The sequence below is a fragment of the Mytilus californianus genome, unplaced genomic scaffold (genome assembly GCF_021869535.1).
Source record: "Mytilus californianus isolate M0D057914Y unplaced genomic scaffold, xbMytCali1.0.p SCAF_10, whole genome shotgun sequence".
Taxonomy (NCBI): domain Eukaryota; kingdom Metazoa; phylum Mollusca; class Bivalvia; order Mytilida; family Mytilidae; genus Mytilus; species Mytilus californianus.
In genome coordinates, this window is record NW_026262582.1 from 38,070,039 (window position 1) to 38,095,777 (window position 25,739).

A 25,739-nucleotide genomic window follows, 5' to 3' on the forward strand; every position below is an offset into this window, starting at 1 on the left:
ATTTAGGAAAATCAATAGGGAGATTACATCAATAGCTATAAATAATTCACCAAAGTTTCATGCGAACTGCTTAAAGCATTTTTGAGTTGTTGTCCAAAAACTGGAAAATCCCCCCCTTTTTTAATGAATAAAACCCCACAACTCAGAAATGTAAAATCTAAAATTTATAAAATTCTAAAGGGAGCTTACGGATTGATAATTTAGTCTTAGATGCAAGATTTTTTTATCAGTTGTTAGTGGCTTTGAACTAGCTGTCAGTAAATGCGAGTACTCTCAGATCTGTACTTAGTGTCTTTTTGTTGTTTGGATGTACAACTACCTGGCCACGTCCACTTGTATTTGTATTTATCCATCTGATGAGTTAAGCCTCTTTCAACTGATTTATTATCGTTCGTTCTTATATTGTACTGTTACACCACTGTCCCAGGTTAGGGGGTGGGTTGGGATCCCGCTAACATGTTTAACCCCGCCACATTCTGTATGTACGCGTATGTGCCTGTCCCAAGTCAGGAGCCTGTAATTCAGTGGTTGTTGTTTGTTGATGTGTTGCATATTTGTTATTTGTTCATTTTTTGTACATAAATTAGGCCGTTAGTTTTCTTGTTTGAATTGTTTTAATACATTGTCATTTCGGGGCCTTTTATAGCTCACTGTGTGGTATGTGCTTTGCTCATTGTTGAAGGCCGTACTGTGACCTATAGCTGTTAATTTCTGTGTCATTTGGTCTCTTGTGGAGAGTTGTCTCATTGGCAATCATACCACATCTTCTTTTTTATATTTACATCAACAGATATAAACAATTCACCAAAGTCAAACTTAGTTGTAAGATCTCTGAAATTTTTTACACGGTACAAGTTTTTCTAATTGTTGGAGATTGTACGGTGACAGTAACACCTGTAACTGCTTAACCCATTTCTTATGCACTTTGGGTTGATAAACTCACTGAATATCATACCACATCTCCTTATTTTTATATGCATTACAATTTACATGTGCATGTAATTGTAAATAATATATATATATATATATCAGAACAAACTTCATTGTGTCACTTTTATTTATGCATCCTTTGGCACAATACAAGTTCTAAAATTACACAACATAAAACAACTAAATGTTATTTCAGATGAAAGTTTTGTTTCAGTTCCATTCATAGGATTTATTAGAATTTTGTATGTTTTGCCAAGTCCAATAATTAGCTCTATGTGCACGTGTTAATTGGAGACTTTTCTATCCCGTATAAGAGTTTTGGAACTAATTCTGTTTCTTTTTTTGAAAAAAGTGAGCAAACAAATCTTGCACATTTAAACCTTTATCTGCCATCACACTGTCACCTGGATCACATAATTGAACTATTCTACATCTTTCAACTATTTCACAGTCACTGGCCATGGTACAACCAACATATATGCATTAGAGACATAGTTGACTAAACCACCAGGTGTCGAACATACAAGTATTTTCAGTGTTTCTGTTTTTATATGATGAAAAGGTTGCCTGAGCTCTAGGAGCTTTAGGTTTTATCACGGGATATTCTGTGCTGTCAATAATAATCCAAGTTGTAGGAAACTTTAATTTGAAGTTGGATGGCGAAAAATACCTGACTAAACCACTTAATGACCAAGTGTTAGCCTCACGCCACTGTTTAGACATAAAAACAATCCATGTTTACACAATATTCTTAACACTAGTTTCAATCTAGAATCTAGACAGTTCAAAGTTGGTTGTATAATGCCTCAATTTCATCAAAGTCATAAAAAAACTGATTTTCAAATGACACCCTATCAATTTGAAAATATGTGTATCTCAAACAATGTGCTGCTGGACCAAGTGTGGTGAAAACAAATAAAAATTTAGTATACAACTCTAAACCGGTATAAAAATGCATGGCTGTGTCACGTGTCTTCATTTCAAAATTCTCTGCTGAAAATATAGGCATTGATGGTGTTTGCGTAATTCCATCTGTGAAGCTCAACATTAGCTCGGCAGTTGGTGGTGGACAGTCATAAATCCTGTCTGCAGTATGAATGACTTCTTCAGGAAAACCAACTTTACAATCAAAACTTTCCTCTAGATTTCTACTACAATATTCATCAAGTTTAGTTCTTTTGTTTTCACAGGAAACTGCCCTGATTTTTCTTTTTGCGGACGATTCAGTCTCTTGCTTAATCCAGGAAAATAGGCTGGGAATGGCAGTAGACTTAAGTCTCTGTATGGTGGCCATGGGTTTGCGCCCTGAAAAAGGTTATAAAACATTAGTTTTTTGATAATTAAATGAACTTCCATTAGCAATGCATACTTTGTACTACCTGGCAAAATATTAACTAGATTTATTCATTACAATCTGGATAAAACTATGTTAGCCTGAATCAATGTACATCAAAATGTATGTTATGTAAATCCAAAGTAAGTAAGTAAGTAAGTAAAACTTTATTTTGATTCGGCATATTGACAAACATACAAACATAAGCTCTAATGAGGACAAACAATGAGAGACGTATGCAACAAACATACATTGTTTGTACCTAAATAACTATAATATAGATGAGAGCATGTCATTGTTTTGTTCCTGTTAACATTGTCATTGATATTTTTCAAGAAAGTCTATGAGGCATAGCTTATGCATTCCTGTCATTACTACATTAGCATAATTACTGCTAAAATAATTCTCAGTATGATATACCTCTTGTAAGAAATCATTATAATTGTAGCAAGCACCAAAAAATCTCAAACAGATCACATTGAATCATAATCCAAACAAGAGTGCACACGCTGAAATGTCTCGCCTTCTTTACTAATCATTGATATTATGTTGATAGTCCTAAATATAAAGCTTTATTACAACTGTCACATAAACTTAACATTAACCAAGTAAACTAAACATTAACCAATGAACCATGAAAATGAGGTCAAGGTCAGATGAACCATGCTAGGCAGGCATGTACAGCTAACAATTCTTCCATACAACAAATATAGTTGACCTATTGCTTATAGTTTAAGAAAAACAGACGAAAACACAAAAACTTAACACTGAGCAATGAACCTTGAAAATGAGGTCAAGGTCAAATAAAACCTGCGTGACTGACATATAGATCATAAAATATTTCCATACACCAAATATAGTTGAACTATTGCATATAGTATTAGAAAAAAAGACCAAAACTCAAAAACTTAACTTTGACCACTGAACCATGAAAATGAGGTCAAGGTAAGATGACACCTGCCAGCTAGACATGTACACCTTACAATCATTCCATACACCAAATATAGCTGACCTATTGCATGAAGTATTAGAAAGAAAGACCAAAACTCAAAAACTTAACTTTGACCACTGAACCATGAAAATGAGGTCAAGGTCAGATGACACCTGCCAGCTAGACATGTACACCTTACAATCATTCCATACACCAAATATAGTAGACCTATTGCATACAGTATAAGAAAAACAGACCAAAACACAAAAACTTAACTATAACCACTGAACCATGAAAATGAGGTCAAGGTCAGATGACACCTGCCAGTTGGACATGTACACCTTACAGTCCTTCCATACACCGAATATACTAGACCTATTGCTTATAGTATCTGAGATATGGACTTGACCACGAAAACTTAACCTTGTTCACTGATCCATGAAATGAGGTCGAGGTCAAGTGAAAACTGTCTGACGGGCATGAGGACCTTGCAAGGTACGCACATACCAAATATAGTTATCCTATTACTTATAATAAGAGAGAATTTAACATTACAAAAAATCTGAATTTTTTTTCAAGTAGTCACTGAACCATGAAAATGAGGTCAAGGACATTGGACATGTGACTGACGGAAACTTCGTAACATGAGGCATCCATATACAAAGTATGAAGCATCCAGGTCTTCCATCTTCTAAAATATAAAGCTTTTAAGAAGTTAGCTAACGCCGCCGCCGCCGCCGTAGCCGCCGGATCGCTATCCCTATGTCGAGCTTTCTGCGACAAAAGTCGCAGGCTCGACAAAAATTATGACGTCTTGAATTAACCACCCCCATTTATTCTAAAACGATAATTGCGGTTGTAAACAAACTTTGGTTTATTCGCATGGCGATTACATATATAACTATATATTTTAAAAAGAAAATAGAGTTTTACCATGAATAGTTTCCTGCACGTAGTCTTTTTCAGTAAAATGTGCCTTGCAAACAACAGCTGATTGAGATGGACTCCACGATTTCATCGTGTTCTCGTCCAATCTGCGTATGGGCCATGGCGTTGATCCAATTTTTCCTTCTTTTTAAGTCATTTGGAAATGCATGTCCTCCTCTTAAATGACATCCAGGTACACAACAACATGTACTTGGCATCGCTAATTAAAAATGCAACTGTAATAGTTGCACAGTGCAGAAACCGGAAGTTGAAGAACAGGATCGGCTACCACGGCGCCACCTATTCAGGAACGATAATTTGCTACTTTATATAACCGCGAAATAACAATTACGTTAGACGGGTTCGCGTGCATAAACAGAAATGCGCTTTAAATTGTATAATATAATTCATGTTCAGTCGACCATTAATTATTATATCAACGACTGAAATGATTTATAAACATCTAGATTGCAGATAACACTCGAAATTAACCCGACCTCTTTCCACATGGAATTCAAATAATTCTAGTTTGTCAATCGGTTGACTGCTTATAATGTAAAATACAAATATATCAAAAGTTTTTAAAACTAACAAAACACAATGATCGTTTCTCTATTTCCCAATGTAAATGAAATGAAACAAAAAACATTTTATATCACAATAAGAAGAGGAGAGAATCAACATTTTCCGGATCTACTTGGAGCCTAATGACCCCCCACGTAGATAAGTTGGATATCGCGGAAAGAAAGATTAACACGGCAACTAGAAAGGCATTAAAGCACTGCCTTTAAAAACAAAAGTAATATAAAATTCTTCATATTTCAATAATGTAAACAAACTCATTTTCACCAGTGATCATTTAAAAACAATTTGACAGAAAGCCTTTAAACAATTTAAGTTGCCATATAAAGTAAGGCAAGTATATCATATAAAGAAGAGACAGATCTCCCCTTTTTAAACACATTTATATCATATCCTAATTACATGTATGTGCAATATATTACCTGACGAAGCAGTCCAAACACATTCTAGTCTACTTACTTTATGAGCTGCCCAATGTAGTGCTGTTCTACCTCCTTTGTCAGATCTATTAACCTGGGTACCTGCTCGCAATAACAGCTCAGCACAATCCAGTCTATCAGCCAACACACAGAACATGAGAGGAGTCCGCCCAAACTGATCACCTGTATCTAATTCCTGAGTACTTGCTAAAATGGAACAAATAAAGCATTAATATTATTATTCTCAACATTTAAATAGCAAAGCAGGCCGAAAATTGATGTTGATTGTAGATTATGTTAGGGAATATGGCAGGAAAATCTCTAAAACCTTGAGAAAAACAAAACAAATGAGAGTCACTGTTACCATATCAAGGATAGACAGAGGTACAATAGTAGTATTAGCAAAATACTTGATGTTTAAAATTGAGCTAAATTCATATACAAAGATCCTACTGATAGAGATAAAAAAAGTTGGTGAGTTTAAATCTGTAAAATACAAGTTTAGCCCTGCCATACTTTATTGAGAATTTCACAATTCATGATTATAATCTTTGGTTCTTAATGCCTAATTTCCTAATGGAGCTTTGGTGTTGATAGCAGGTCCTTGTTAGTTGATAGTCTGTTAATTTTAAACATAATTTTTCTTCATAGGGTGATACAAAGTTAAGTTTAAGCATATTCTTTTGTTCAAAATTAAAGGATAAATGGATCAGACACATATTTTCCAACTACGTAATGTTTCCTTCCTATTGTTGAAGACTATATGTTGAGCTTTAAATGTTTTTTAATTGTTTTCTGTCTTTGGTTGCTGTCTCATTGACATATACCCCCACATCTCCTTTTATTCATAAGACAACTTAAATGACCTACAGACTATTTGTTTGGCAAGTAAGGCTTTATCTCCATTGACAGCAGCCACATGCATCTGTGTGACTCCTTCCAACTCCTGCTCAATCTCGGCAACATTATCCATCCCACCATTCTCCATCTAGGAATGAAAATTAAAATACAACTTAAAATTGTATAAGATGATAAGGGAAGGTTTAGAAATAAATGAAAGGTGTTCTGAAGGCAGTTGTTATTCCACCCCACCATGCATACAATTTTTTTTAAATTAAAAGAATATTTTCTATAATGGTTTTGGCTATCTTTTTAAAATGATCACCACCAATTAATTTTTCTAAAGAAGTGACTTCAACCCACTCCCCCTCTTTTCTCTCCTGCAACACCTCTAATAGGTTTAATCATGAATACTAAATTTTTTTCTGTTCATCATGTTCATTGTAAAATCCTTCATTTGTACTTTTGTTTATGATAATTTGGATCTCATTTCTAAAGTGTAACCATACTTAACACAAACTGCACAAAACGCTACACCCTGACACCTGTGATTTGTGCTAAAATTGAACAGATAAATAGATACTGAACATTTGATATGAATTATATATGTTCTGGTAACAACAAATCTAGCTCTGATCAACTGTCTTAAAGGAAATACTTGATCATCTGCAGATAATGTTGAAATAATTGATATCAGACATGTCAAACTCAATATCAATATCATTGCACAGGGACCTAATATAATCATGATAACATAAATAAGGTCCAAGTATTGCATACTACGTTTTTAAAATCATATGTTCTATAAATAATAATTCTAAAAGTAAAAGCTAAAGATGATATCATATATATATGATAGTTATCAAAGGGAAGGAAGGTGTCTTTATATTGATTGATGATTGCTTAAAGTCGTGTCAGCAGGGAAAGGCCAGATTTCACCAAGTCAGTTCAACCAAGTGGAATTGGTGTAGCACAAGCTGAATCAAAAATAAATTACAATTTCAGAAACATACCATCCTGTATGTGTTATCTCTACAATAATAATGGATACCTTTTTTCTCTTTCTTGCATAAAAACGTCAATATTTCACAGCCTGACAGGGAAATGATTTTAGCCAAGAAAATTTCTTTGATAATATTTGCTCCATGACTATTGATTGTAGAGAATATTTAATAAGTTACATTAGTTCAAAAGAAAATATTGAATACTTTCATGCTAATATATTGATCTCATCCGTCTTAAACATATATATGAGTGTCAAATAAATAATATACACTGTAACAAAATTAATATACATATATATGCATGATATATTTATATTTAAAATTTTACATAGTTAAAAGACAATGGCACACGCCAGTAAGGCTCTAACAACTGAACGTTGGCCAAAACGGCCATTACGTAACCAAATATTGACTATTTTTTGCATTTACACAAAACAGGAATTACTGATTGTCAAGAGATATAGGTGTCAAAGTACGTTTAAAGATTGCCAATTATAATAAGACGTATGTGCATTGTCCGTATTTAATATCTCTATATCTTCCTTCATCAGATCATTGTCAGCGAGGTTTTGTCAAATTCAAGATTTAAAATTAAGATAATAATCTTGGTGTCTTTTAATTTATACAACCCACCTTAAACTTAAGACCTAACATGACTAAAAAAGCATGAACAAGTTGTATTTCAATATCGTAGTTTATATTATATGTATATATAGAATTGTGTAACATGTAGATGTAACTTTGTGAGGACCATTGTCCTAAGTGCCTCAGAAATTTAATTTTGGAAGATTTTTCAAACTTTTCTTCTGAAGAGTTTGTTTATGATATGTCATTGAATATTTTATCTAAGTTACACAACAGTTTTTCATCGTCATTCATAGAATGTTAACAAAACTCTGTCTTGCTTTTATTTGTTTTTGAACATTCAAAGATCATTAACCAAAGGTCTACATATCAATGATCTTTTCATTGGCTTGTTTTTTTTTTTAAATTTTAGTCATAAGTTTGGAGGGTGGTGAAAGGTTATTTTGCATGCATCATGCTAAGCAGTTTATGGAAGGTGTTTTTCACAGAAAGACTGTTCTTCATTGGTTGCAACCATGAAAAACATCCCTAACTTTTTATCATACTTAAAGCAGCTTTCATAGTTTTGACCTTTTTACCACATATGTGCATGTGTAAAATAATCTTATAAAAGATTATTCAATTACATGTAAGTCTAAAATCTTGGCCTATCGATAATCATTACAAGACTGATCCTTTATTTTCATATTTACCTGTGTCTTTATGCCCCCCCCCCCACCCTCCCCCATCACTTATTTAATCTTATCTAATATTTACCTGTGTCACCCCGGGGCCATCTGCCCCCATCACCGATGTCATCTCATTTCCTGTAACCTATAAAAACAAATAAATCTTATTATTCATCTTGAAGTTAAAAATGTTCTCTGAAACAATTAATATTTACTTTTCTACCACAATTATATAACATGTTTTTTTCTCTTTACTGTTTCATATATATACAGGGATCATCCCTTAATCATGTTAATAGGGGAAAAGTTCAGTTCTCACAAAATAATTCTAACATTGACTTTACTTGGCTCGTGTATTTGTATGTATCAAGGAATTTAGTGTTCGTCTCTTTTAAATTCATACACATGTGACATGATAAACACTTTAACTAGGCTCTAGCAGTTTATATGTTCAATTAAATCATGAAAATGGTATAGACAGAGAATTGCAAATTGCTGAAGACGGTATGCTTAATTCGAGATAATTTTAGTATTGTCATGTTGAGTTTTTGTCTCATCGACGCATACACCCCATCTGTCTTTTTTCATATAAAAATTCTGAAGAGAATCTAACCTTCTGTATGTGCCTGTCCCAAGTCAGGAGCCTGTAATTCAGTGGTTGTTGCTTGTTGCTGTATATCATATTTGTTTTTCGTTTATTGTTTTGTACATAAATCATGCTGTTAATTTTCTTGTTTGAATTGTCATGATTGTTTTACATTTGTCATTTAACTTGGACCTTTTATAATATAGCTTACTATGGGGTATGAGTTGTTTATTTCTACCTCATGTGGTCTCTGGTGGAGAGTGGTCTCATTGGCAATCATATCACATCTTCTTATTTTTAGATTCATAATTAAGGGGAAAAGGCGTGCTGTTTCTATTGCATTTATTTTTTATTCATTCTTAATTTAACATTTCTTAAATTGATTTTTTTTTTTATGTATTGTATCGCTTTATTTCTCAGACAAGCCTAACTCAATATGTTTTCTAACAAGGTCATACAAAATGCAAAGAGTGTGTCTTTATTTAGTTATAAAATTATCTAACTACATATAAACAAAAGAACAAAAATGACCTTAAAAACCCATAACAACTTTTATTGATGTTATTCACATATCTCTTAAGAAACTAAATATTAGTCAAGTTCATTTAAATTTTTCCAATAAATGTTTTTATGAAGTCAAGTAGAAAGAGATACGTTTATTTAATATAGAGTCAATATTTAAACATTGTGCCTTTGTTAATAAACAAACAAGACCATTCATTAATGATCTGGGTCAATATTTATACAGCTTTAACATAAGTTACAGCCCAAAAGAAAAGTTTAATTAAGCAGGTCCAATATATTTTCAGACTCCAACTCAACCTTCAGTATTAATAATTCCTTAGATAACCATACATGTCATATATAATTATAATCAACAAGGGATACCATCATGTGTACATGCCGATTATTTTAAGATTCTTAATACATGTAAATAAATTTAAAACATATTTTTTTTTCAATTTCATTCTTTTTCAACAGTTACCAAATGGTTAGGGGGATGACACGCTTTTGGGATGTGGAGTATGTATGATATAGGGGTAAGGGGTAAAAAAAAAAGTGGGATCTGGGAAAAAGAAGGGAGGGAGGGGGAAATTTTAAAAAAAAAGCAGGATTGGGAAATGAGCACCCTCGTGTCACCCCACTCAACAGTATGAAACCTTTGTCAGATACCAGAAATAAACCTTCCAATGAAATCTGCATTCCACGCAAAACAAAACACAATCTCGTAAACGTGACTATCATCAATTGAAATAATTGTTTTTGTCGCTATACTGACCAATGCCTACAGCATATACGGGCCCCCATGGGTATCATCTGCCCAATGACCAGTATTTCAATACTGACATACACGACATAATTAAGCTTATATACAATTTGTCTGTAATTTTCAGTTTAAATGTTTACGAGCTTATGTAGTATTTTTATTTGTATGGTATAGGTGCAGAAATTCCTAACCGGGGTTGCTGTCTCATATATTCATCATCTCCAATTATCAATATCTTCATACTATTATGTGAAACAGCAACATCAGATTCATAACTCATGCAATTTCTTATTATAATATTCTTTAGAAAAATCAGTGGGGGATCCAGAACTTTTTATACGGGGGGCCCACTGACTGACATAAGAGGGGCACTGCTCCAGTCATGCTTCAGTGATTCCCTATATAATCAACCAAATTTTTCCCACAAAAGGCCCCCCCCCACTCCCCGGATCCGAAAATGCCCACAAATATCAAATATAAGATCTACAGAGTAAAGCAAAACTATTTTCTCTTCATGTCATTTAGAAAGTCCTCTTTAGACATGCAGGAAGGCAAAGAATGACCATTTTGCTTCATTGTTACAAATACTGTATTAGTAATCAAACCATTTCATCAACTGTTCTGTAAATATAGGTTCTACATGAACAACATGCACAGAAAAGTTCTACCATCTCCATAACTTTCCACAGGAAGTGAAGGCATCTTGCTACCTCAGCAGCAAATATATACCTATTTCCAAATGGTTATTATTCAGAGCTATTTCAATTTGTCTTCATATTTAAAGTTTATATTGCTACAAATTTTTGCAAGCATTTACCAATTAACTTACCAACTTTTCATAAAAAACTCATTAAACTTCTGAAATTTTACATTACATATAATTTGCAGATGTCTTATATGAAACAGACTTTAATAAGATCAGCTAAAAATAGAACACTGATGAAAGCTGTGTAGATGATAAACAAAAATAGACAGGAAGCAATCATCATATTTTTATCTATATTGTACCAGCAAATAACACCCACATCAACTGTAAACTGTTTAATTAACCTGAAATTAAGGAAATCAGTTCATGAATTTCTAAAAGTTGGTTCTTTCCTTAAATCATCTCAGAAAGTTTATCTACAGCAGCTCATATAAACCTTCTTTTTTTTATTGAATTGTTGAAATATTCTATTAAAAAAAACATAAAAATTAAATTGTTTAATACAAGAAAATTTCACTATTTTTTTTTTCTTTCCTTAGACTAACAAGCATGCAGATCAATATTTTCACTTATTGTACATGTCCTGGTGGCAGAATTGGATTTCACTTTTTTTTTTTAATTCTAAAACATCAAATTTTTTAAATTTCTTATCACTGCATGGTCACAAATATAATGTTTTAATTAACTTCCACGCTCAAGTGACATATCTAAATCTAATGGAATAAAATAAAGGATAATAAAATGCTCCGCAGTGCGCAGCTTGATACGACCGCAGAGGTCGAACCCTGAACAGTTGGGGCAAGTATGGACACAACATTCAAGCTTGATACAGCTTTGCATTTGGATTGTGATTAAATATTTGACACAGCATAGGTTTCTGACACAGAATGAATGTGGTCTAAGAACTTAAAAATTTTAAATTGGACATTCATCTATTATGGTCCAATATCCAAAATCTAAATACATGGTTAGATTCAGCATATCAAAGAACCCCAAGAATTCAATTTTTGATGAAATCAAACAAAGTTTAATTTTGGACCCTTTTGACCTCAATGTGGACAAAGTTGATAACGGGGCCCAAAAATCAAAAATCTAAATACATGGTTAGATTCAGCATATCAGAGAACCCCATATATTCAATTTTTGTTGAAATCAAACAAAGTTTAATTTTGGACCCCGATTTGGACCAACTTGAAAACTGGGCCCATAATCAAAAATCTAAATACATATTTAGATTCAGCATATCAAAGAACCATAAGAATTCAATTTTTGTTAAAATCAAACTAAGTTTAATTTTGGACCCTTTGGACCTTAATGTAGACCAATTTGAAAACGGAACCAAAAATTAAGAATATAAATACACGGTTAGATTCTGCATATCAAAGAACCCCAATAATTCAATTTTTGATGAAATCAAACAAAGTTTAATTTTGGACCCTTTGGACCCCATTGTGGACCAATTTAAAAACGGGGCCCAAAATCCAAAAACTAAATACACGGTTAGATTCAGCATATTAAAGAACCCCAAGAATTCAAGAATAAAACCCCATTGAAATTGGTCAAGAAATAAGCAATTTATACAAAGTATCTTCTTTTGCACAATACTGTGCAATTAAATATTTCTTGCTATTGCGCAATACTGTACAATTGACAATTTCTTGCTATTGCGCAATATTGTGCTATTGGATATTTCTTGCTATTGCGCAATACTGTGCAATTGAAGATTTCTTGCTATTGCGCAATACTGTGCAATTGAAGATTTCTTGCTATTGTGCAATATTGTGCAATTGAAAATTTCTTGCTATTGCACAATACTTATTATATAATAATTTACACATCCTGTTTGGTGTGTATCTCCTACCATATCATTATTATTTGCTTTTAAATATAAATCAGAAATAACCAACTAAAATTGAAAATTTTAAAAGAAAAAAAAAAGGAAAAAAAAAAAAATCCCCCCCCCCCAATTTTTTGAACCCCCTTATGATTCATCACCTCCAAACTCAATCCCAGCCTTCCCTTTGTGGTATGGTACCTTGCAGTACAATTTCAGAGAGATCCATACACTTGAACACAAGTTATTGTCTGGAAACTAGAAAAATGTGTTTTTGGCCCCTTTTTGGCCCCAAATTCCTAAACGTTTCGGCAATTACCCCCAAACTCAATTCCAGCTTTCCCTTTGTGATATGGAACCTTGTAGTACAATTTCAGAAAGATCCATACACTTACACACAAGTTATTGTCATGAAACTAGAAAAATGCTTGTTTTTTGCCCCTTTTTTGGCCCCTAATTCCTAAAATTTTGAGGCAATTACCCCCAAAATCAATCCCAGCATTCCTTTTGTGATATGGAACCATGTGGTACAATGTCACAGAGATCCATACACTAACATACAAGTTATGTCTGGAAGTTACAAAAATGCTTATTTTTGGCCCCTTTTTTGGCCCCTAATTCCTTAACTGTTGGTACCATAACCCCCAAAATCAATCCCACCTTTCTTTTGTGGTATTGAACCTTGTGGTAAAATTTCATAGAGATCCGTTCACTTAAACTAAAGTTAGAGTGCGAAAACCAATGTGTCTTCGAACGACGACGACGACGCCAACGTCATACCAATATACGACCACAAAAATTTTTTTGCAGTCGTATAAAAAATCAATTTGTAGTCTGCACCAAAAATTAAAATTTTTTCCAACTACTAGTCCGAAGACCAATATTTCTGACATTTTTCTTATGCGTCTTAACAAAGTTTTACAAATACTTACTAGTCCAAATAAAATTTTTTTACTAGCCTGGGGCATCAGACTAGTGGCCAAAGAAGCCGACTGAATTTGAACAACCCCACTCACCATGCTCACCCAAACATGATGACATACTTTACCCTTGGTTCAGTCTAGTAAGACAATGTCACCCACACAAACACTGCAGAGATGACCAGACCCTGTTCCCGAAACTAAATATTACATGTATGCTACATAGAGAAGATCCACAAAAAATAATAATTGTAGTCTTAAATTCTTGTTTGACCTAGTGGACCATTGATATTATATTATAATCATCTCCAACCTAGACACTGAAAAAGTCGTCAACTGTTAAAAAGCCAGCATTAACTTAGCTCTAGATGAAAACATACAAATATCAAGGCTTTCATTCAAAAATGATCTCTACCTTCACCTTTTGAGTCAACTACTTGTTAGATGTTAAGCATTTAAAAACAATAACAATATATCTAAATGTAATTCATCAATTCTATTATAATGAAAAAGCTATCCAAAGGTTTTGTTAAAGCTTGTAAAAATTATTTTAAATAAAATCAGTTTCTACTCACACTTTTAAAGTTTTTAAAGATTTAAAATGAAAAACAACAGACTTCACTAAACAGCATTACATTTAATACAGCAAGATTTTAATTTACAGGCACACAATACATTTTACACTGTAAGTATTAAATGTAAGCTTCTCATATATCTGAGGGGCAATCGCCCCGAAGATACAAGATGATTACATTTTTGTACATCTGATTTAGGTATAAGTAATAAATAAATTGTTTATCTTTTCTCTTGTTCTTAAAAGACCAATTAGTTTTGATAAACAATAAAAGTGCCATTATCGCAAATTTACCAGATGCAGTAACACTTTCAGAAGATGTTTAATATTTATGGATTAGGAATGAAATCTTAATTGCATCTATTTTTCTGTCATCAAATTGATACCTTATCACTGCTTTTGTATATGGCAATATGAATTGCTGTACTATCTTTGTTTTTTATGGTTTAATTGCCAAAACATGAACTTTTTTACTCATAAATGATAACAATTCTATGTTAATACATGTATAATAATGTATTTCAATTCAATTAATAAATGTTAATATCAACCCTTTACTCTAAATTAGGAAATAAACAAGTAAAACCTGAGCAGAGTTACTGAACAATATCAATCTAACTTACATGGCTTACACATCCATTAAACATGACTAAGTCATTAAAGACTAAGTCACTAACTCACAAATACACTTTGTCTCCTGTAGAAAAAATATGAATGAGAGCTAGTCTAAAAGCAGACACAATTTTTAAACACTTTCCAATGCAATACTGTTACATGTTATAAGTTTACACTTTATCATGTTTATAAAACATGTAAAAATTTTAGATTTGTGAAAAAAGGAGGAAAGCGAGGGGAGCATAACAGAGGGCCAACATCATGTACATGTACATGTATATTAGTAAATTAGGATTATTCCACATATAAATGTATATATTTATATATATCATGTATATCATGTATATAGGGTGTTTAAACTCAACTGACATGTTAGTCATGATTATCATTGTACATGCAAGTTGAACTAAGCTTTTGACTTTGACTTTCAGTGTACATTTTGTACATGTACAACTTTTTTCTTTGTATGCAACACACATGGTGACACATCAGGCAAAGTTTTATCAGTGAGCTCCAGAGTGAAAATGATTTGTGACTGATAAACAAATTCATGGATGGACAAGCTAATTACCATAGACAAGCCATATTAAACAGGAATCCATGATATCTCGGCCTATAACAAAATCGGACTATAACAAACTCGGCCTATAACATAATCGGCCTCCCAAAATCGGACTATAACAAACTCGGACTATACCAAACTCGGACTACTAGAAGAATATAAGTATGATGTTTTATTTTGTTTTTATTTGAAATTATTTATCAATACTTAATTTGAAATTAATAATGATTTACAATTAATTAAGTAATTTATTTTGAACATTTTAGAAGCGAGTAATATAAATGACATTAACAAGATATGTATAAAAAGAAAATTAAGAATACATTCATTTAATAATGAAAATCTACCACTGATATGTATTTCTGTATTATAATTTGTAATAATGTCCCTCTCAAAATAATTTATCATATGCATATCTTAATTGATTCAACTGGAAATATGACATCATGCCACGTGTATTGTTGACACCTTTTTAATCACCATAATTTAAACTAACAACTGACACGTGTACTATTGACACCTATGTAATCACCCAAGTGAGAACAAAACTACCTGTAATTACATGAAATTGAATTTGTGATTAACTAAATATCCAATATCCAGTATTTTCGCAGTAACAGCTTGTATATAACTGATGTTTTCAGGTTCCTTTTTTTTTTGTTTGATTACAAATTTTATGTGATTATAAGACAGTGCAGTGAATTGTATGTTTCTCTGATCATTCTTTGTTTGGTTGAATCTCAGTGTGATTTATCTGTACAATGTAATACTATATATATATATATAATAAAGAAAACATAAGGTTTACAAATTTTATTTCAGCAGATGTCAACAAACATATATATAACAATGATTTCGTCATTCAATAATATTTAATTACAAACGAATAATATGAAGCATATATAAAACACATAAAGCACCTTTAAAACTCAAAGGCATTTTGTCATCATCTACAAGACAGACAAAATGCAAATATAAATAATCATTGTCAAAGCACATTTAAAGCATACATAGCACATGGTCTGAAAGATGTTCCAGTTGCGTGGGTGCCAAACAGTGTTGCAGAGCCATGTGTTGTCTACGTATCTTACTAGTTGCTTTAGCTCTGGAGATGTAGCTCTTGGTGAAAGCTTCTCGAAAGCCGGCTGGATGTCTGCAGCTGGTAAGAAGGGAAGTGCCATCAGCGATCGGATGTATCTGTACTCTGCACCCCTGCTGGTGTATGTGGTCTTGAGGCCCAACTCTTGCGTCTTGCGCCAAACTGCCTGGCCAAAATGAAAGGCACAACCTTTGATGGTGGAAGTAGGTGGTGGTAGGTCTGGCTCAATTAAGGAACTACAAATAAATGTTTAATTAGATATCAAGTATATGAATGAATGGATAAATAGTTTATTAGAGTGCAACCTGAATATTATACTGATCATATCACATTAGTTGGCAATTACAAATATCAACCCATATATATTAAAAAACGATTTCATGAGCAATAAATCAAATAAAACCAAAAAACATCAATGTTTATATATTGAATCATATTCATGTCATGTGAACAATACCAAGTCAGGGTTCGTTGTAAAGCTGTTTGCGTTTTTGTTTTTACATTTCTTCAACCTATATATATAGATTAAATAATACATTTAATTTACTTACTCTTCTAATATTTCTTGCTGATCTTCTATTGGTCTACGTGTCACGTCAAAACTGTCCGGTATCGGTTGGTCTGAAACGTCTGTAATATGCGTAGAGTTGACTGGGCAACTGAAATAAATGATAATAAGTTATAAAAGATTTAAAGATACAAATTCATAATAAATGCATTAAACGAACATTTCTTATAAAGTGACCTATAGTTGAACACCTTGCATCATTGATCTAGATGAGGGGTCATTGGCAATCATACCACATCTTCATGTTTCTAGATTTCTATATATACATTAACTAATGAAACGCTATGTTTGGAAACAAATAAAATGTATCAACTCTGGTTGGATGTGGGGTCATTGGTCATTGGCAATCATACCACATGATTATAGATTTCTGTATATACATATACTAATGAAACGCTATGTTTGTTTAAAAATAAAATGTATCAACTTTACAATTTCAACATAAACGCACTATTACAATTAGACGAGTGCCTACCTGGTTGTTTCTTCTTCTACATCATTGCACTTGGTACAGATGAAATTAACGGTCTCTTCACTTTGCATCATTGAACGATACTCCTTCATTGTGATACCTGAAGAAGTAACAACATTATTTAAAAACAAATACTTTATAATTTTAATACCAGAAGTCACTTATACAAATTATGTATTTTTTGTTTTCACTTCAATCATAATAATTATATATAGTCGTATTCTTAAACATTATATATTGAGCTATGTTTTAGATTTTAAGTATTCATTTAGACCAATTCAAAATTATTTATAATGTCAGCCCAAGCTTCTTTTTTAATGTTTTTAAAACATACATACTTTGAAAAAAAAAACAACAAACACTCCATATATAAATTAAACCCTTATAAGCCTGTCTATAGGAAGCTTATACAAAGAAGAAGTATGCAAAATCATGCAATCAACTTTATTTTCCAAATGGTAATAAATGAATAATGAAGCAATACTTTTCTATCCATAGCAAGTAAATATTTATCAATATCATTATGAAGAAGAACAATATATAGAAGCACTTACCAGTATTACAAACTCTGTGTTGCCATAAACTACACGAATCACACTGTAAGGCATGTTGCTTTGTTGTCACTTTTCTGGAACACTCGACGCAATGGTCGGTACCCATGTTGAGAATGATATGGGAATTTTTTTTCCATGTTATTTTATAGAACTATATGGCAAGATCAAAGAAATCTCTGTTGTTTTTTCAATTTTACTCCACATGTATTTTTAGATATATGTATAATAAATGTTTGCCTCGGCTTGCATTTCTAAAAACATTGTATCTGTTTGATGTGACCATTTAAATATAATTACTTTTCAATTGGTGAACCCATTAATAAAGAATTACAGATTAGTGAAATTGTTAAGAAGCCATTCACTGTCAATCAAATTTCTCTTTGTTTGTATACTAATTATGAACACCAAGGATTAAACATAATACAAACACGCACACACGCCAATCATTAAAACATCTTTTGTCAATAAAAATAATAAACGAGAAAATCACAATAATATTTCAAAAAGAAGTTAATTATCCTCATTCAAACATATCAAATTCAACTCATATAACACATATTTAATATGATGGAGCTAAGTTTTATTTGAATACATTTATATACAATGTTTTTTTCAAAAATATTTATCATAATCTCAAAATTCGTATATAATTCTTATATATAAAGTTTGTTTTTTATTAAAGTGAGAAAAAAAAAACCCACAAAACAATCTACTAATCGTAGTCCGAGTTTGTGCAATATATTTCCGCATATAAATAATGGTAGGCCGAGTTTGTTATAGTCCGAGTTTGTGATAGTCCGAGTTTGTGATAGGCCGATTTTGTTTTAGTCCGAGTTATCCAGCAGCGTTAAACAGGAATAAGATCATTTACTTACCTATAGCCAGGATTGGCAAAAGTATTACCTAGGCAGGAAAACCCAGGTGGACAATACTCCCAGAAATGGGTAATACTGGGCATTATTAATTAACTACACTGTTATTGGACTTAATATGATGAAAACTGCCTATGCAATATAAAGGTGTCAACTCGGCCAATACAGAATAACTCGGCCAATATAGATTTTTTTTCTGTATTGGCCGAGTTCTGATCCGGCCAATACAGGATTTCGGAACGTCTCTAGTTTTTAGATCGAAAGTCACGATAAACACAAACTGAAAGTAAACAGTTGTTTGGAAGACGCAGTTTTCATTTACTCACCATAAACATGCTGAAACGTTCAGTATGGCAATATATTTCAGGCTAGAGACGGTCACATTCATTTAAAAAGCATTTTGAAAGCAGACGATGGAATTATTTCAGGTTTGGGGGACGAGTAGACTATCACAAAGTTCATTTCGTGTCGACCTCATAATTTCACGATGGTACAAATCGATTTACTGTTTACTTTCGCTTCTCATGTTTTGTAAACTGTCTTTTTTTTTAAACCGGAACCAGGCATATGCATTCTGGAAGGGTGACCTGTAATTGTGCAAATCTTTGGTCAGTTGGCTTATGGATAGTTGTATCATTTTCAACTCCTACATTATTTTTTTTTAAATATATTCAATTTGTTTCTACATAACACATGCAATGGCAGTACCTTTCCAATTACTATTTGTGTGTTGTGTCTAAATTTAAATTGTAACACTTTATAGTGACTGGAAAGGGTAGACAAATTCATCAGATGAGAAAATGCTGAAGACACCTGGAAACGGCACCAGATCATTAGATATTGCATCTTATAAAAAGAAACTGAGATTTGGATAGTTCCACTTCAAGGTAAAAATGTTTATCTCTTGTGAAATGAAATAAAAAAAATATTGTAACACTGTAGTTAATTAATAAAGATACTATTACGTGTATTTCTGTATTGGCCTTGTTATTGGTCCTCGGCCAGTTGTATTGGCCGTCGGCTTCGCCTCAGGCCAATACAGCAAGCCTCGAACCAATAACAAGGCCAATACAGAAATACTCACGTAATAATATCATAATATAATTTTTCAAGCTGATATTTTACACAAAACAGTAAAGAAATATTGCAGTTTCAAAGTATTATCAGGGAATTGAGTCCTCAGGATGCAAAGTGATATTTAAATCTTTTTGAGAAAGTTTTACACATTTGTCTATGTGTGTTCCCTTATTGTACATTGTACATGTATGCATTGCTCATGTTGCTGAACCAATACTATATCAAATTTATACATTTTATCATGATTCTCAAACAAATGAACTTACAAATTAAATATAATGTCTTATATATATATATATATGTATCTTTAAATGTTTAATGTCATGAATGTACTGGATTTTGTCAATGACATTCATTATTTTGGACAACCATGCCTGATGACGTAACATATATAAAGTACACAATTATTGAATTTCAAAATGAACCGTTAAGTTTGTCTGCATTATGACTGCATATCCATTTGATATTGTCTAAAAATCATGACAGTTTCTAGCACTGTAAATATATCTCATCATGTGATATATCTCTACTCTCAGAATTTACAATTAAATTTTGAAAGATTAAAAAATAGATGTATGGATGTGTCGGAACGATACAAAAAGCCCTGCTTGCCATAAATGCTTAAAGCCTTTTTTAGGAGTGGAAATTTGAGAATGAAAGTCCATTTAATCAGCGGAGCAGAACCAAACGCAAACCTAATCTGCAACTCATCATAGAAGACTCACATAATAAAAATAATCTCAATATGTGAAGGCGTTTAGCAAAAAAAATCTGTATAACTGTTATTTTCACAAAATTTTCAAAGTCCAAAGCCCATATAATTTTGGCAAAAATCAGCAGACTCACAGTGGAATCAAACATAAACTCATTTAATATAGTAGACTTACATACTAAAAATCAGTCTCCAATATTATAACATTTATCATTTTCCAGCAAAATTTTTCTTTCTCTACATCATTACCATATTACATGTGAATTTTGTTGCTTTTGTGGAAACAATTGACCATAAAATTGAGAATGGAAATGGGGAATGTGTCAAAGAGACAACAACCCGACCATAGAGCAGACAACAGCCGAAGGCCACCAATGGGTCTTCAATGCAGCAAGAAACTCCCGCAACCAGAGGCGTCCTTCAGCTGGCCCCTAAACAAATATGTATACTAGTTCAGTGATAATGGACGTCATACTAAACTCCAAATTATACACAAGTAACTAAAATTAAAAATGATACAAGACTAACAAAGGCCAGAGGCTCCTGACTTGGGACAGGCGCAAAAATGTGGCGGGGTTAAACACGTTTTTTGAGATCTCAACCCTCCCCTATACCTCTAGCCAATGTAGAAAAAACAAACGTACAACAGTATGCACAGTAAAACTCAGACAGTTTAAGAGAAGTCCGAGTCCGATGTCAGAATAGGAAACAAAAGAAAATAAACAAAATGACAATACATGTAATACATAAATAACAACAGACTACTAGCAGTTACTGTCTTCATCATATGAATGTCAGGCACAATCCCTCCTGTTAGGGGTTTAGTATTATACCATCATAAAATATATGAGAAGAACATAACCCGTGTCATGCCAATAGCTGGTTTTAGAATAAATATGTTTAATTCCGATGCAAAGACCCTATAAGTGAATCAATATTAAAGCCAAAATATGCAATCTTTAATGACCTGACAACAGTATCGTAACTATATCCCTTCTTAACAAGTCTGTTTAAAGGTTTTGTTAGCATTTGAGGTGAATACTGACATTTTTGTGCTTTGTTAAGAATATTACCATAAAAGATTGGATGTGAAATACCCGAACGTATAAGATGTCTGCATGTTGAGTTATATTTACGAATGATGTCCTTATACCGATGATTAAATTTAGTAAATGTTTTGACTAGTTTATGATATCGAAAACCCTGGTGTAATAATTTTTCAGTAATACATAAATTTTCCTCGCTAAAATCTAATACGTTGTTACATACACGAGCGAATCGTACAAGTTGAGATATATAAACACCATAAGATGGTGACAAGGGAACTTCACCATCTAAAAATGGATAATTAACGATAGGAAATGAAAAAATCATCTCTTTTATCATAAATTTTTGTATTAAGCTTCCCGTTAATGATATAGATATCAAGATCGAGGAAAGGACAGTGGTCATTGTTAGTATTAGCTTTATTTAAAGTAAGTTCAACAGGATAAATTTCTTTAGTATACATACTGAAGTCGTCATTATTGAGAGCCAATATATCATGTATAAATATATACATTGTATACAGTATTATGACATCACTTTACAGGCATGACAGGTGCAAGATGTTGCATAATCATTTTGAAGGTTGAGGATGGATTTGAGTTAAATTTGATATATACATGTACTTTTAAACTTAGATGCAGCTGTCAACATGGTTAATGACTATATTTTGTCAAAAATTACTTTTCATGGAACATGGTTATAATTCATTAATTGTTGGCTTTCTTTTACGTTAGATGTCCTATACTAAACCAATCCAAACCCATTCATTGTACATAGCAATAGCACCATTGGCAATCAGCCCCGACCTTAAAACCTAACCCTTACCCAAAATAAACCATCTTTAAATGAACCCTAACCCTGAACTTCAGAGATCCCTTTTGTTTTTTGGTTATCTCAGAGTCAGTCCATACATCATCATTTATAAAGTTATTATAGAGACTGTCAGGTATTTGTCTTACTGTTAGTGGTAGTTATAACAGATCTCAATATTTTTTACACAGATATTTATTTAATAATTTTTTTAATTTTTCAAAGGATTTAAAATTAAATGTCTGAATATAATGACAAAACAATCAATGGACGTCGAATGTTACAATATGAAAAAAAAAATAACTACTGCAGTAAAAACTTCAAATGTTCAAATTATTGCTACTATTACTGACTTCGTCCTCTTCCGCATGTATAATATAATATATATTAAATCATAATAATCTGCAAACTGGTGAAAGTGTTTGATAATTTAACCAAATTAAATAATCTATGTGATTACTGAGATTAATTGGATTACCTGTGTGTCCGTCACAATATTTTCACCCATGAACACCTCAGGGTGGAGTATAATGTTATTCTTTCACGGGTGAATGACTTAATCTTTTACACTTCCGTGGCACATGTCGAACCGCCATATTGTTGTGCATAGAAACCAAACTGGTCGATAAGACGGCAATTCTGATTGGATAACTTTAAAAGGCGGTAATTATGTATAGGAGAAATAACAAATTAGTACAAAGGACAAGAAGCGCCCGAGAAAGACATGAATGTATATAAATATCAGCCCCAGTGTTGGAACCAAGATTGGGGGGGGGGGGGGGGGGGGGGGGGGGGGGGGGTTCGGGGGTTGAACCCCCCTTTTTTTGACGAACAATGCTTTTGAATGGGGACATATGGTTGGAACCCCCACTTTATCCTGGGTTGGAACCCCCTTTAAATATGGCTGGATCCGCCCTGAACCCTACATCCAGTATTTGAGGTTATGGGAAGTGTTTAACTCACCACACCCCAAAAAATGGATTTTTTTCGAATTTCAGGGAGCACTGCATGGATGACAGCCCCGTCTGACAAGTCTGATCCGCCGCCCTGAATATTCCTACCTTAGATGAGGGGCCTGATGGGTTATTTTCGTTCTTCGTGATCGGCGCATTTTCGCTATGGTGATCCGTTTTTCTACAGATTTTTATATTTTCGTGATCCGTGATCATGGAAATTTATTTTCTGTGAATCGTGATTGACAAAAAAATCCATGCCAAGAAATCCTCTCTAAAAATTCCGGTGGACCTCCTACGGCACCTATTAGTAGTTAAAGATTTGATTTCATTCAACAAATTAATTTATGACCTGCATGTATGTGTCGCTTAGAACACGGCCATATCATCGGCCAAATGGTCAATATTAATCATCCAGGTAATTTGCTCTATGGGATGTTTGCAAAATTTCAACGGAGGCAATTTCTTGGCATGACGAGACAGCTTCTCAGCGATAAAATAATATGTTTGAAAGAACTATGCACTTGGCTACCTTTTTTTCTTCAATTCGTTTTTAAAACGTCTTGGTTTCTTCAATTTCAATAATAGAAAATAAAACTATAATATACCAAACGAAAACTGGATAAAGTGAGAAACAAGTTTCTTTCATTGGTGAAAATTACTGCTTCATTGCTTATCTCAGAGTTCGAACTCTACACGTGGTAGGTAGCTTGGTTCGACTCCAATCTTAATTGACTAAGATTGACAGTTTCCTTGTCGAAGGTCAGTGGTTCTCTCCGGGCGTCCCAGCTTTCTACACACAAAAAGCTGTGCGCCAAGACATAGCAAATAATGATAAAAGTGGCGTTAAAGACCAACAATGAATACATCAATCATTGTATATCTTAGACGTTTCACACACATATCATAGTTTTGTTAAACACGAATCTATTTATTTGAAATTGAATTTGACAATAGCAATTTTCCCGCATCGTATAATGGTGAATCCGGATAACACTGTAATATGTGCCGCTGGACATGAACAAGCTTAACTTCTAATAATTTTTGAATAACTAGAAGAATAGATGAGTTTTAAAGCAGAACAATTTAAATTTTTGTCAGCTATTTTAGGGGAAAGCAATAGATAATGAGAAGATATTCAAGATTTCCAAGGATAAGGCAACATTGAAGGGGCCTGTCTTTAAAGGTTGGTGTGCCCATCATATTACATATGTGGCAACCTTTTGTTTAAGGCTTAAAACAAATTAAACTTTTCAAAGTTATTCAAGTTCCATTACTAACTTAATGTCGACACTTTATAATGTAGAATATCTATTTTAAACAGAAAAGGGTAATTTCTATTTCAAAAGATTGCAAAATTTCTGAGAATGAATAGAGCAGTCCCTATTCGAATGCAGCATTCGCTAACTTAGTAGACATGTCTTTGACAAGCAATACTTTGAACAATTGACAGTGTTTTTAACGATCCCATGCGCAAAAATGACAAAATTAAAAAACAGAGTACTGTCCCTGCTAACCTAAAGAGTGTAGGTTTCAGCTCGACAGTTCCCAATGAAGACATTTTTTTTTCAGTTAAAAAATTTGAGGTACATAGTCTACAAAATGAAACAAACGTTGAAAATCTGATGCTCGTCTTGGCGTATACTCAAGAATTTACTTATTCGGAACTGCTTAGACATGAAATGATGTCACAAGACACATGCAACCAGTCACGGCTTTTATAGAACGAGTTGCTCTTCATACACCTTTGACACATAGTCCCACAATGCCCTAATGTTCTAAAGCATAATACAAAATATCTTAAAGTCCAGTATAAAAGAAATAACATAACTAATAATTTTAACCAAAAAATTTGATATGAAAAAAAACCACAGATATTAAAAGTTTACATTCATTACAAATGACAGGAACTATATTTGTAGACAATCGATTACGAGCGACCAAACAGGTCATTTTTTGAAAATCAGATCATTTCGTCTTTTTCTATTTTGTTCTTTGAGTCTCATTTTTGCTTTTTTTTTACTTTATTATTCATGACATGAAACCTTAACTTCATGTTCTAAAACATGTACGTGTGCATTGTGCTTCAATGAAAAAATATGGGGTAAACGTCAATGAGACAGCCACCTAGTGACAGAAATAACCAAAAGACATGTGCTCGGTTTGACGGTAAACCAGATATATGCGAGATTCCCTCACAGGAGAAAGGAAGAAAGACCATTCACAATTTGTCTTACATTTGTTTTTCTCTCTTTTTATTAAATAAAAAAAAAAACCTTTCAAATGTTGAGT

The 25,739-nt window shown here is 32.8% G+C and overlaps 1 protein-coding gene across 1 annotated transcript in view; it reads right to left on the reverse strand.

Annotated features, from left to right (window-relative positions):
- The window catches only part of LOC127718071 (inversin-like), a 94,243-nt gene extending 71,147 nt beyond the window's left edge, over window positions 1-23,096 (reverse strand). The window contains exons 1-4 of the mRNA XM_052223971.1: window positions 22,973-23,096; window positions 8,308-8,364; window positions 5,993-6,110; window positions 5,163-5,329 (exon numbers count right to left, since the gene is read on the reverse strand). Coding sequence (XP_052079931.1) covers window positions 5,163-5,329; window positions 5,993-6,110; window positions 8,308-8,364; window positions 22,973-23,002 — 372 coding nt within the window. The 5' untranslated portion in view covers window positions 23,003-23,096. The remainder of the gene's footprint in view (window positions 1-5,162; window positions 5,330-5,992; window positions 6,111-8,307; window positions 8,365-22,972) is intronic.
- Window positions 23,097-25,739: the final 2,643 nt, after the last annotated feature.